Raw genomic sequence first — 14,792 nt, 5'->3', positions numbered from 1 at the left:
GGCTGATATTGTGTGGTCTCAACCCGACATAAAGGAAGTTCGTGGGTCGCTCTGTAGGATCCGAGGAACGTTTCCATCAGCAGCCAGTTGAAACGCAGTATAAGGGACTCTGCATTATTCATTACGTGTGGCTCCACGTTCACTTACAGTCAGTAAGAGTTGGCTGAGGAATGCTGATTTTATGTGAACAGCTTCAGAGAACAGACGAGTGTCGCAGGAAATCTGACCAAGTTTTAGTGAATAAAAATGCAGCTTTTTATTACAAACATCATGAAAGCCTTTAAATCTGTCTCACTGGATCTGCACGACTGTTTTCAATCCAGCTTAAGAGCAACAACGTTGGGTTTTAACGTGATTACATGTCAGCGTTTGCACCACCTTCATATTATACATGCCTCAGTGCAGTGCTTCTCCATCATTTTCTGTTACGCCCCCCTGAGGAAGAAGAAAACATTTCACGCCCCGCCCACTCTCCCCTGTCTCTATAAATAGTATCATTTGTCTATAAAATTGTTATTATAAGTACATTTCTGCATAACATTGTATCCTTATTAACATTAAAGAAAGCATAAAAGAAAGAAATATAGATCAACTTAAAACAAAGACTAACAATGTTGTTTAGTCTGTAACAGGAAGGATTTAAGTACATGTAGTAGTACTGCGACTCTCTAAACTACTGCAGACAAAGTGCATCGATTTGCCTGGAATATAAAAACATCCTTCTTCAAACTATAAACATTTTTTGAACCATTTGATTCTGAAAAATAAAATTAAACAAAATCAATAAATACATTTAAATTGATCTGCAACATTAACTGCTCAAGTAAAGTACAGATCCTAAGAACGCTGCCACCTACTGTAGCGGATGTGCAATTACACTGTATGCCGGTCCGTGTTCCCCGGGCGGGGGCACTATTTGAGAAGGACCGTCTTAGTGTATTTTTCAGCGTAAGTGAGCAGCTTACCTTTGTCCAGGTGTTGCATCAGTGTTTGTATTTATGATGCTGAGTGTTTGAGTGTCTTATGTTGGCTGAGCTCGGAGCCTTCACGTTACTCCGTGAATATGAATGCAGCGATTTCATCAGCTGTCTGCCGGCCGTGGTGGGAGCACACTCTGCCCTGACGGAGTCTGTTCAAAGGACCGCCTTGTCTGACTCGCCTCACTCCTTCACTGCTCTCCTCGTTAGCCTCAGAACAGGGAAAGACGTGAAGACCGCCCGTCCCACCTCTTTTTCCTCCGGAGAGCTTTCTTATTTCAACGTTGTTGTGTTGCAACAGGCCGCTCTGCCTCTCGTTGCTGCTTCGCTGCATCCTCTTCCTCGTTCTTAACACTCTTCTTCTCTTTGTCTCTGCAGGATCAATCAGACAAGAGCAAAAGTGATGACGAGTGACGAAGGAGAAGCAAGGGCGCGAGGATATTGTTTACAGCACTTAGAAACAAAGGACAATATCTTCCATTGCTGTTGTTCAGGTTCATGTTCCTTAAACTTTGCTCCATGTCTTCTGTGTGTGTCTGTAGGGTGTGTTCTCATCTCCCACCAGCTTAGAAATGTATTACTTACAATCGATAGCATACAGCAATACCAATCAGCTTATATTTCTCTTTTTAAGACAATTTTGTAGTATATTTTTTAACTACGTGCTTTAACAAAACACAAAATGTACAAAAAAGAAAAACACACATTGGTCATCCTATTTGCGCTTTTGCTTTGTTTGTAATCGCTTGCTTGCACTTTAAAAAAAACCTTCAGTATCCTGATTTTTAAAAAGTCAAGTAAAACAAAAATATGTATCACCAGTGAAATCAAAGCTAATTTGGAGAAATGGCAGTCAGTTTTTTAAGTTTTGGATTCATTGTTTTTAACGTGTGCCGTGCCAAATGTAGACAAACTGACCGTTAGCTTAACCCCTCCCACACGCAGCATCTGTCCAATCACAGCTAGGCTTTTTTAAGCTTGTATGAAATAAATATAAAAGTAAGTAAAAGATTTAATAGTTATCTGCCTCAGTGTGTAGATTAAACACGCTGTCAGCGTGTTTAAAGAAGCTAACACCTGCTAACTGGCCCAGGCTGAGGTGGGGTGAGTGGACACGTGTAAAGAGCCTGGTGGAAGACTGAGTCATTCGCTGGACAGCGTTTGGAACAGTCTGTGTCGCGTGTTGTAGCTCATGTGGACAAGTCCACAGTCCAGTCCAAGTCCTCAAACTGTTGAAAGCTGGGCTCACGTCTGTGTTAGCATGTAGACCACAGTCTGTGTGTCACAGATGAGTCCACAGTTACGACACTTTCTCTCAGAACTGTAAAGGATGCAGTGGAGAAACCCAAAGTTCACTTCTGCTGTTCATCGTAGAACAATCCAGTTAAATCTCATGGTTTAGTCTAGAAATGGGCAGAAGTGTCAGGCAATGAAGGCTTTCTCTGTTTGTCGTGGACCAACGTGGGTTAGGGTTCTTTCACCTGCCCCAGGGAGCGCTTGCATCTTAAAGGAGGAGAACTCCCGCAGGACTCACATTGAGGCAAACTTTTCTTGACAAGTGGCAAAATGAGAGATGTTGATTTCATTGTGGTGCAAACAGCCCACAGCCACTTTGACCTGGTAGAGGCCACTAACTACTTTAATCCAGCGTCTCCCTCGGGCTGCACATCAGTCTGTGGAGATGCACTTTTGTCTCTTATCTGGGACTTCCTCGAACTCAATTATCTCTTCAGCCTCTTTATCTTTCCTCACGTGCACATCCTCGCTGTTATTACCATCAGTGACTGAGGGCTCTGTAAATGTGATATGTCAGCTCAGTCTCAGTCCTGCAGCAGCGGCCGGCTCGCTGAGTAGCACAGCGTACTGCTGCAACATCAGGAACAGCTGTGCGCTTCATCAAACATTCACACACACCTGATTACTTATTTACCTACAGTAACAGGACATTATATAGATCACAGGCATTTTAGTCATCACAAATGTACATATTAATCAGCCTCTGAGCCTGACACTGAGGCACGCAGACCCTCACGATCAAATCTCTTTGTGTTCTGTCATTACGTTACAGTTCACACAAGGCCTGTTCTCTGCTTTCTGCTCCATCAGCCCCACCTTAAAGCTTCCTCCTGCTCTCTCCCAAAGCAGCATGTCGGCTGCTGTCCTCCACCTCCTGCTCTCCTACATCTCGCTCTTCATTAGCTACAGCTGCCTCCTTTCTGTCACCTCCCACAGAATCTGTGGAAATATGAAAACAGAGACTGTAACACTGGGCCAATTATTAGCGTGTGTTTCCTTTGGCCTGTAGGTACTCTGTTGTGCTGTTACCGTTGGTCCAGCATGTCTTTGAACCTCCTTAGGAGCGGGCTTTTTGAGTCTTTGGAACTAACAGAATTGTTTTCATTGGTTTGAACAGTCGATAAATGCTGAGCAGCTGCTGATAGATGTCTTTGTAGCTGTGTGGTGTGAGGGGTTCCCCGAACAGTCTCACAGTGTCACTGCCCTTACTGTTTGGCCCCGTCATCACTTTACAACAGTGATTCACTGTTAGGTTCCCATTGCTGCAGGGCAGAACACGCTCTACTGCATGCTGCAAACAAGCAATCTGTCCGTACTTTGAAGAAGAAAGTACTTTTAGAAGAACATGATTTGGTTGCATGTGGGCTCTGTAAGGGAAAGCCAACACATAACCACTAAACAGCAACTTACAGAGCAGTTTTGCTGTTAGCCCAGCAGTTACAGCCACACTGAGTGACTGTGACTGTTAGACTGAGTGAGTAGTGTAAATTTCACGATATGTTTAGACTGTTTGGACATTAGAAGACTAACTGCTTCCTCTGATTCTCCCTGGAGACCTGATGCCATGTTATCAGTTTGCAGAGATACAAATGGCGTTCTTAGCTTCTGAAGTGCTCAGCTGTGTCCCTGCATCACCTCCATCAAACTGTTCACACGTTTAGTTAAAGATCGGCACCTTGAGCCTGCCTGCACATTGAGATATAGACTCTCTGCATCAGCTTTTGGTTTTTAAAAGGGAACATTTGTTTCTTTCAAGGTATTTAAAATCATCCTGTAGATATTTCTAAATACCTGGGATGTTATAATACTGTGATATCACCAAGGCCTCATGTACAGAGACGCCATGTCCCTGCTGTAACTTAAATATCCAAACAAAATAAAAACGCTCTTTAAATACTCGCTAAGAACTTTTTGGATTAGCTGGCGGGAGCAGAGCTGTACTCGTGTGTCTATGCGTTCACCTCATGTCGAAGCTTTACAGTTGCAGTAACGGTAACAGGAGGGCGGGGCTTAGCAGACGGTCAGCAACGCGATTACACGATTGTGAAAGCACAGGCAGATAAAAACGTGCGTCTGTAGCTGACAGATGAACTTGACACAGCCAGAAATGTCCGACGCTTTTTTAACCGCTTCTAGTAAGACAAATATAATCGCACATGATTAGGGAGGTGCACGTGGTTCATGTGTCCTTCCTCTGATGTTTTTAACATTTTCTGTATCACAGCGTTGTCGCATTAATTTTCTCGTTTTGTTGGAGTTATTTTCTACGTAGAAAGCTCGTGTCAGACAGCGGGTTCACGGGGAAACATCTCACTTCGGGGAATGAAACCAGATTCTGTCGTAGCGCTAAATGTAGCGTCTGAATACATGTTACAGTCGTTTTGCAAAAAAATAGAAAATGAAATCATAAAAATCTGAAAAATAAGTGTAACAAACCGAGTCTGACGGGTTGTGACGGCCTGAATTACTACAAAGAAAACAGTATTATGAGATTAATGAGACGTGTCGGTTTGTTTCAGGTGTTCGTGTTCCTTGTGAATTAGTTCTAAACCCTCATTTTATTGTTTATGTGTTATTTGTAGCATGCACTCTTGACAGTATACCGTGCACATGCAGATATATCATTTTTGTGTAATATGTGCTTGCCGATTCTCCGTAAGTGTGACTTAATCTTTGCTTTCTTTGCACAGTGTCTTTGTGGTTGTATCTCATAGCCCAGGGCAAATAAACATCACTGATTTCCAACACAAAGATCGCGTCTCTGCTTTTTCTTTGACTTCTGCTGTTTGTTGTGTTTGTGTTGCCGATGTTGCCGCTCACCTTTGTTCTGACACTTTATTTCAAAAACTCGTTAAACTCCTGAAGTTCATCTGTTTTCGGTTATAAAACTCAGTCTCTCTAATTAGGGAGAACTGCAAAAGTCATGAAATATGAAAGATCTGAATGTGCTGTTCTTCTGCACTAAAGTTAACGAGCAGCGTAACCTCAGTGGTTTCAACTGACGCAGATCATCCGGTTCTGACATAAACGGTAATAACCAGACCAAAAAGCAGCGCACATTTCGGTGCTTTATTTCGGTGCTTTTTTTTCCTGAGCTGTGATACACTTTGGATTCTAGCCAATCATTTTACGTTTCTGAGGATAGTAGGCGGGCCACCTCTCAGGGCCACCGTAACCATACCGTACACAGATGTGGAAACCTCATGTAGGAAAAATGAGGTTGAACACCATCACAAAATTTGGATATGTTAACAAAAACTCGCCCGCTCTAAAAAGTATTTATTAAAATCTGACCTTACTAAGCCACACCCCCTTTGGTGATGTCACATAAAGTTGTTACAGAAATTACTTTAAATGTTATTGTAGTGATGTAGTCGACAGGTGATCGCACAGGCCGCCTGGTTGGAGGATTGCTTTGACGGCCTGGTGAAGGTTTGCAGACATAAAGAGAGTGATGCTGCTCTGTCAAAACGCACAGACCTTCAACTTGGAGGGATCCCAGGTCAGAAACCCTGCTGTGGAACTCTCTTCATTTTCCTGCTCATCTCCGGGGCTTTGTTGGTACTCCGGGACTTCTCTAGAATAGCTTTATATATTTATATATGGTTAGAATGATTGTGTGTAGGCGGGGCCAGCTGTTTGGTCGGTGACGGGCTTTCCCCTGAGAATCTTGGCTAGACGGAGCTCGGCGTTGCTTTGATCGGCTCCTGTTCTGTCGGACTCGAGCTCGTTTGCAAACACATGGTGTTATAGTTATTAGCACTGAGCTAGCCTAAAATGAACTGTACACCCCCCCGCAGATATACGAGGACTCCATCGTTCTTCAGTCTGTTTTCAAGAGCGCCAGACAGAAGATCGCCAAGGACGATGACAGCGATGACGACAGTGAGGAGGAGGAGGAGGACGACGACGATGACTCAGAGGCCGAGGGTGAGACGCACTTTGTGGCTACGCATACCAACACACACACACCAGAGACCTTTTCTTGTCTCATTGAAATTCTTCTCAGTGCAAACCCGGCGACCGCTGCTCGGGTTTTATATTCATCGCAGCGGGAGCCCCGTGCACTGCTGCTGACAGACGAAAGTGATGTTTTAGACATAGGAGTGAGTCATTATTAAGGGAGGACATTTATTGTGAAATGTTAAAAAGCATTTAAAACCACGAACTACAGCTGATGTGCAGTAATGACACCTGAGAGATTGAGTATCAACACAAATCCCTGACAGCCCTGCATTAGAAACGGCCTCCAGCATAAAAATCTACCATGTCAGCTAAACGTTCAACAAATAGTTTCGTTTCTAACATGTTTGGTTTAACAGGATGTCGTAGCTTTTATTCTCAAACATGCTGAAGGGAAGCGGTGCAAGACTGTTCACATTTCTCCCGTGTTTCAGCCAAGTCAGTGCGGGTAAAGATCAAGCTGAGCAGGGAGGCACGCGGCCACGACAAAGGCAAGAAGAGGCAGAGCCGAGGGAAGGCCAAGCCGGTGGTCAGCGACGACGACAGCGACGAGGACCAGGATGATAATGTAGGTTGTAAAATAATTGTACTTATGTTGCCGACACAGGTGGTTCAGGTCCATCAGCAGCTGTTGGCTGGCATTAAATCTTCTGTAGAATAAAAGGATAAAACTTGTAGTGTACTTATGTGAAACCAAATGAGCACATGCTAAAGCTTATGTAGATAATGACGTTCAGTTCGCTATATTTCCTGGTACTATCCGCCTTCTGCTGTTCAGCCTCCGCTTCACTCAGTAATGTGAAATTAAAGCTGTGCAGGCACCACGTCTGTGCCCACTATCAAATACACCTTGTATCCTCCCCTCTCCTCTTTCTTTCTGCTCCTTTGTCTGTTCTATGCGGGAATAAAACCACGATGAGGCCACATAAACGCCGTTCTGTGGTTACAAACTATAGAAGTTTCTCCTGAAGTTAGCTCGGTGTTAGCTCGGTACAGCAGCAGGAATAAGACGTAGCACATACAGGCAGCTTCAGCCACTCACACAGGGAAAAGCTTCAAAGTTTCATTGATCTTGTGGGATGAGATTTTGAAGATTTTAACTTCTTTGTAAATCGTCTGATGCAATCACACTCAAAGTCTTTGAAGACCATCTTCCAAATTCACTGTTTACTCGCGTCATATAGAGTGAGCTTCCCCTGGCTTTGGTCTCATATACCGACAGTCACAAAGCTCCGTGAAGCACCCTTTAATTCCTCGTCAGCTAGCACGTCTTTTATCTGCGTTGATGTGGCGTTTGCCGCTCATTTAAAAGCCAAATCGCACATCTAAAGACCCAAAGGACCATCAGAAGGATGTAAATGAGTCCTAAATATTTCTTAAACATGGTTTACGGAGCATGTTTGTGAAGCAGAGTGTAACAGGTGCATGTAGAAACCACACGTTTATATTCTCCATTTATTGTGCGATACTGTGAGAACGAGGCGATGTAGGACTTTCAGTTGATACCGTAGGTGAACGTACTAAAAATCTTGAATTAGTTTGAATCCCAGTGACCTTGACTTCAAGGTCAGAGGTCAACTTTTATACCATGGGTGCATCTACTGGGAGGCCGGGGGTGGCCCTGGCACCTCACTGCTGCCAGCTAAACCTGATTGACTTACCCTGGTCTGAAGTTTATTTTATTTTCATCTGTCTTTTTCCATAAATAATGAAATAATAATGGATTGCATTTATATAGCACTTTTCAGGGCCCTCAAAGCGCTACAATTCACTATTCATTCACTCTCACATTCACACACTGGTGGAGGCAGCTACAGTTGTAGCCACAGCTGCCCTGGAGCAGACTGACAGAGGCGAGGCTGCCATATCGCGCCATCGGCCCCTCTGGCCAACACCAGTAGGCGGTAGGTGAAGTGTCTTGCCCAAGGACACAACGACCGAGACTGTCCGAGCCGGGGCTCGAACCGGCAACCTTCCGTTACAAGACGAACTCCCAACTCTTTGAGCCACGATCGCCCTGTAAAGTCATCAAACTACAGCCAAAATGTTACTGATGCTGGAACTAAGCGAGCAGTGTTTTCCTGGGCTCACACGACAGTCGTCACTGAGTCAGGCGCGTTTCATCTAACAAGTTGATTCTTCACAACAATTATTTGACATTTTTATTTTTTAATCATGGACATCATTAGGCTGATATTGTGTGGTCTCAACCCGACATAAAGGAAGTTCGTGGGTCGCTCTGTAGGATCCGAGGAACGTTTCCATCAGCAGCCAGTTGAAACGCAGTATAAGGGACTCTGCATTATTCATTACGTGTGGCTCCACGTTCACTTACAGTCAGTAAGAGTTGGCTGAGGAATGCTGATTTTATGTGAACAGCTTCAGAGAACAGACGAGTGTCGCAGGAAATCTGACCAAGTTTTAGTGAATAAAAATGCAGCTTTTTATTACAAACATCATGAAAGCCTTTAAATCTGTCTCACTGGATCTGCACGACTGTTTTCAATCCAGCTTAAGAGCAACAACGTTGGGTTTTAACGTGATTACATGTCAGCGTTTGCACCACCTTCATATTATACATGCCTCAGTGCAGTGCTTCTCCATCATTTTCTGTATTTTTCAGCGTAAGTGAGCAGCTTACCTTTGTCCAGGTGTTGCATCAGTGTTTGTATTTATGATGCTGAGTGTTTGAGTGTCTTATGTTGGCTGAGCTCGGAGCCTTCACGTTACTCCGTGAATATGAATGCAGCGATTTCATCAGCTGTCTGCCGGCCGTGGTGGGAGCACACTCTGCCCTGACGGAGTCTGTTCAAAGGACCGCCTTGTCTGACTCGCCTCACTCCTTCACTGCTCTCCTCGTTAGCCTCAGAACAGGGGAAGACGTGAAGACCGCCCGTCCCACCTCTTTTTCCTCCGGAGAGCTTTCTTATTTCAACGTTGTTGTGTTGCGACAGGCCGCTCTGCCTCTCGTTGCTGCTTCGCTGCATCCTCTTCCTCATTCTTAACACTCTTCTTCTCTTTGTCTCTGCAGGATCAATCAGACAAGAGCAAAAGTGATGACGAGTGACGAAGGAGAAGCAAGGGCGCGAGGATATTGTTTACAGCACTTAGAAACAAAGGACAATATCTTCCATTGCTGTTGTTCAGGTTCATGTTCCTTAAACTTTGCTCCGTGTCTTCTGTGTGTGTCTGTAGGGTGTGTTCTCATCTCCCACCAGCTTAGAAATGTATTACTTACAATCGATAGCATACAGCAATACCAATCAGCTTATATTTCTCTTTTTAAGACAATTTTGTAGTATATTTTTTAACTACGTGCTTTAACAAAACACAAAATGTACAAAAAAGAAAAACACACATTGGTCATCCTATTTGCGCTTTTGCTTTGTTTGTAATCGCTTGCTTGCACTTTAAAAAAAACCTTCAGTATCCTGATTTTTAAAAAGTCAAGTAAAACAAAAATATGTATCACCAGTGAAATCAAAGCTAATTTGGAGAAATGGCAGTCAGTTTTTTAAGTTTTGGATTCATTGTTTTTAACGTGTGCCGTGCCAAATGTAGACAAACTGACCGTTAGCTTAACCCCTCCCACACGCAGCATCTGTCCAATCACAGCTAGGCTTTTTTAAGCTTGTATGAAATAAATATAAAAGTAAGTAAAAGATTTAATAGTTATCTGCCTCAGTGTGTAGATTAAACACGCTGTCAGCGTGTTTAAAGAAGCTAACACCTGCTAACTGGCCCAGGCTGAGGTGGGGTGAGTGGACACGTGTAAAGAGCCTGGTGGAAGACTGAGTCATTCGCTGGACAGCGTTTGGAACAGTCTGTGTCGTGTGTTGTAGCTCATGTGGACAAGTCCACAGTCCAGTCCAAGTCCTCAAACTGTTGAAAGCTGGGCTCACGTCTGTGTTAGCATGTAGACCACAGTCTGTTTGTCACAGATGAGTCCACAGTTACGACACTTTCTCTCAGAACTGTAAAGGATGCAGTGGAGAAACCCAAAGTTCACTTCTGCTGTTCATCGTAGAACAATCCAGTTAAATCTCGTGGTTTAGTCTAGAAATGGGCAGAAGTGTCAGGCAATGAAGGCTTTCTCTGTTTGTCGTGGACCAACGTGGGTTAGGGTTCTTTCACCTGCCCCAGGGAGCGCTTGCATCTTAAAGGAGGAGAACTCCCGCAGGACTCACATTGAGGCAAACTTTTCTTGACAAGTGGCAAAATGAGAGATGTTGATTTCATTGTGGTGCAGACAGCCCACAGCCACTTTGACCTGGTAGAGGCCACTAACTACTTTAATCCAGCGTCTCCCTCGGGCTGCACATCAGTCTGTGGAGATGCACTTTTGTCTCTTATCTGGGACTTCCTCGAACTCAATTATCTCTTCAGCCTCTTTATCTTTCCTCACGTGCACATCCTCGCTGTTATTACCATCAGTGACTGAGGGCTCTGTAAATGTGATATGTCAGCTCAGTCTCAGTCCTGCAGCAGCGGCCGGCTCGCTGAGTAGCACAGCGTACTGCTGCAACATCAGGAACAGCTGTGCGCTTCATCAAACATTCACACACACCTGATTACTTATTTACCTACAGTAACAGGACATTATATAGATCACAGGCATTTTAGTCATCACAAATGTACATATTAATCAGCCTCTGAGCCTGACACTAAGGCACGCAGACCCTCACGATCAAATCTCTTTGTGTTCTGTCATTACGTTACAGTTCACACAAGGCCTGTTCTCTGCTTTCTGCTCCATCAGCCCCACCTTAAAGCTTCCTCCTGCTCTCTCCCAAAGCAGCATGTCGGCTGCTGTCCTCCACCTCCTGCTCTCCTACATCTCGCTCTTCATTAGCTACAGCTGCCTCCTTTCTGTCACCTCCCACAGAAACTGTGGAAATATGAAAACAGAGACTGTAACACTGGGCCAATTATTAGCGTGTGTTTCCTTTGGCCTGTAGGTACTCTGTTGTGCTGTTACCGTTGGTCCAGCATGTCTTTGAACCTCCTTAGGAGCGGGCTTTTTGAGTCTTTGGAACTAACAGAATTGTTTTCATTGGTTTGAACAGTCGATAAATGCTGAGCAGCTGCTGATAGATGTCTTTGTAGCTGTGTGGTGTGAGGGGTTCCCTGAACAGTCTCACAGTGTCACTGCCCTTACTGTTTGGCCCCGTCATCACTTTACAACAGTGATTCACTGTTAGGTTCCCATTGCTGCAGGGCAGAACACGCTCTACTGCATGCTGCAAACAAGCAATCTGTCCGTACTTTGAAGAAGAAAGTACTTTTAGAAGAACATGATTTGGTTGCATGTGGGCTCTGTAAGGGAAAGCCAACACATAACCACTAAACAGCAACTTACAGAGCAGTTTTGCTGTTAGCCCAGCAGTTACAGCCACACTGAGTGACTGTGACTGTTAGACTGAGTGAGTAGTGTAAATTTCACGATATGTTTAGACTGTTTGGACATTAGAAGACTAACTGCTTCCTCTGATTCTCCCTGGAGACCTGATGCCATGTTATCAGTTTGCAGAGATACAAATGGCGTTCTTAGCTTCTGAAGTGCTCAGCTGTGTCCCTGCATCACCTTCATCAAACTGTTCACACGTTTAGTTAAAGATCGGCACCTTGTTCATGAGTAGAGCCTGCCTGCACATTGAGATATAGACTCTCTGCATCAGCTTTTGGTTTTTAAAAGGGAACATTTGTTTCTTTCAAGGTATTTAAAATCATCCTGTAGATATTTCTAAATACCTGGGATGTTATAATACTGTGATATCACCAAGGCCTCCTGTACAGAGACGCCATGTCCCTGCTGTAACTTAAATATCCAAACAAAATAAAAACGCTCTTTAAATACTCGCTAAGAACTTTTTGGATTAGCTGGCGGGAGCAGAGCTGTACTCGTGTGTCTATGCGTTCACCTCATGTCGAAGCTTTACAGTTGCAGTAACGGTAACAGGAGGGCGGGGCTTAGCAGACGGTCAGCAACGCGATTACACGATTGTGAAAGCACAGGCAGATAAAAACGTGCGTCTGTAGCTGACAGATGAACTTGACACAGCCAGAAATGTCCGACGCTTTTTTAACCGCTTCTAGTAAGACAAATATAATCGCACATGATTAGGGAGGTGCACGTGGTTCATGTGTCCTTCCTCTGATGTTTTTAACATTTTCTGTATCACAGCGTTGTCGCATTAATTTTCTCGTTTTGTTGGAGTTATTTTCTACGTAGAAAGCTCGTGTCAGACAGCGGGTTCACGGGGAAACATCTCACTTCGGGGAATGAAACCAGATTCTGTCGTAGCGCTAAATGTAGCGTCTGAATACATGTTACAGTCGTTTTGCAAAAAAATAGAAAATGAAATCATAAAAATCTGAAAAATAAGTGTAACAAACCGAGTCTGACGGGTTGTGACGGCCTGAATTACTACAAAGAAAACAGTATTATGAGATTAATGAGACGTGTCGGTTTGTTTCAGGTGTTCGTGTTCCTTGTGAATTAGTTCTAAACCCTCATTTTATTGTTTATGTGTTATTTGTAGCATGCACTCTTGACAGTATACCGTGCACATGCAGATATATCATTTTTGTGTAATATGTGCTTGCCGATTCTCCGTAAGTGTGACTTAATCTTTGCTTTCTTTGCACAGTGTCTTTGTGGTTGTATCTCATAGCCCAGGGCAAATAAACATCACTGATTTCCAACACAAAGATCGCGTCTCTGCTTTTTCTTTGACTTCTGCTGTTTGTTGTGTTTGTGTTGCCGATGTTGCCGCTCACCTTTGTTCTGACACTTTATTTCAAAAACTCGTTAAACTCCTGAAGTTCATCTGTTTTCGGTTATAAAACTCAGTCTCTCTAATTAGGGAGAACTGCAAAAGTCATGAAATATGAAAGATCTGAATGTGCTGTTCTTCTGCACTAAAGTTAACGAGCAGCGTAACCTCAGTGGTTTCAACTGACGCAGATCATCCGGTTCTGACATAAACGGTAATAACCAGACCAAAAAGCAGCGCACATTTCGGTGCTTTATTTCGGTGCTTTTTTTTCCTGAGCTGTGATGCACTTTAGATTCTAGCCAATCATTTTACGTTTCCGAGGATAGTAGGCGGGCCAGGTACGTACGTTCTTTTAGAGCAGAGCTACAGATTAAAAATGCCCAAGGTGAAGCGGTCAAAGTCTGGCTGTACTTCACAGCAAAAGATGCAAACTCAGCAGCAACAAGTGCTTTAAGCTGATACTGTGATACTGTCAAAGGAGGTAACACCTCGAATCTGATGAAACACCTGGCGACGCATAGCGTTTTTTTAAAAGCCGAGAAATGCGCCGTATTTGATAGCTTGCTGCGAGACCTCACACCGAGCACATCTACTGCGGGTGTGGTGCCTGTTATCGGACCCGGAGTTAGCAACATCCCCCAAAAACCCGAAGAGGAGAGTCCTGGCCCCTAGCCCTGCCAGTGTAGCAGAAATGATGAGGATGATGATGCAGCAGCAGCCGTTCTTCTCTGCGTGAGTAGCTTAATGTTGTTCGTTGAGTAGGCTAACCACGTTATTACATTAATGCATGTAAGGTGAACTAGCAAACATCATCATAGCTACATGCGGCTGTCTTCTTGTTTGATGGCAGATACTCCCTTCACCCTGGCCAAAAAGGCTAAAATGACCAAAGAAAAAGTGGAAAACAGCTAAACATGAGAGGTTTTTGGACAAAGTTTGTGTTTTTTCCATTGTTTAAGCACTGCTTCCAGCCAAGAGTGATGCCATATATGCCCCATAGCTGCAGAAAAGGCTAACATTGTTATCTTTTTACAAAAAAACAGCTGAACATGAGAGGTTTTTGGACCAATTTTGTGTTCTCCATTCTTTAAGCACCGGTTTGAGCACCGTTTAAGCACCGGCACCGTTTCAAAAGTACCCATCCCTACTACTGATGAGGAATGTTTCAGAAGATTTTTATTTCAAAGCTTTAATGCTGACAGGACGTACTCTGCACAAATAAAAGAAAAACCTCAAAATGTTTGCTTGTTTTTCAAAATTGCTTCAATTTATGTCACATTGAGCTCCCAGCCTGATGGAAGGCAGGGTCCAGCAGCTGCCCCACGTCTGTTTAGCCTGAGAGGTCAAAGGCATCAGCAGTAAATAGAAAATACTTTAAAATACAACAGGAGTGTTTTTGGGGAAACAGCTGTGGCTGTGAGGGCTTAGCAGTAAACAGCTAATAGGAAACGTCATCTACAGTATTACATGAACGTCTCCGTGCGCGTTCCTTCACAACGCTCCTCCCTTTTTTTTTCTTTTTCTTTTTTGAGCTTTTGCTGCATTTTGTTATTTGTTGGTGTTTTCATAGGTTAGAATGCGTTTGACCTCTCAGGGCCACCGTAACCATACCGTACACAGATGTGGAAACCTCATGTAGGAAACATGAGGTTGAACACCATCACAAAACTTGGATATGTTAACAAAAACCTGCCCGCTCTAAAAAGTATTTATTAAAATCTGACCTTACTAAGCCACACCCCCTTTGGTGATGTCACATAAAGTTGTTACAGAAATG

The 14,792-nt window shown here is 43.8% G+C and overlaps 1 protein-coding gene and 1 long non-coding RNA gene across 2 annotated transcripts in view; both read left to right on the top strand.

The window, feature by feature from the left end:
• The window catches only part of smarca2 (SWI/SNF related, matrix associated, actin dependent regulator of chromatin, subfamily a, member 2), a 57,722-nt gene extending 52,698 nt beyond the window's left edge, over positions 1-5,024 (top strand). The window contains exon 34 of the mRNA XM_005921928.2: positions 1,356-5,024. Coding sequence (XP_005921990.1) covers positions 1,356-1,391 — 36 coding nt within the window. The 3' untranslated portion in view covers positions 1,392-5,024. The remainder of the gene's footprint in view (positions 1-1,355) is intronic.
• Positions 5,025-5,724: 700 nt separating this feature from the next.
• On the top strand, positions 5,725-12,947 carry LOC121814396. The gene is made up of 4 exons (XR_006054312.1): positions 5,725-5,775; positions 6,074-6,203; positions 6,671-6,804; positions 9,268-12,947. It is a non-coding gene; the product is annotated as an uncharacterized LOC121814396 (long non-coding RNA).
• Positions 12,948-14,792: the final 1,845 nt, after the last annotated feature.

Source organism: Haplochromis burtoni, unplaced genomic scaffold (genome assembly GCF_018398535.1).
Source record: "Haplochromis burtoni strain Fernald_Lab_line unplaced genomic scaffold, NCSU_Asbu1 Contig_43, whole genome shotgun sequence".
NCBI lineage: Eukaryota > Metazoa > Chordata > Actinopteri > Cichliformes > Cichlidae > Haplochromis > Haplochromis burtoni.
This window is presented reverse-complemented; position numbering and strand designations above follow the sequence as displayed.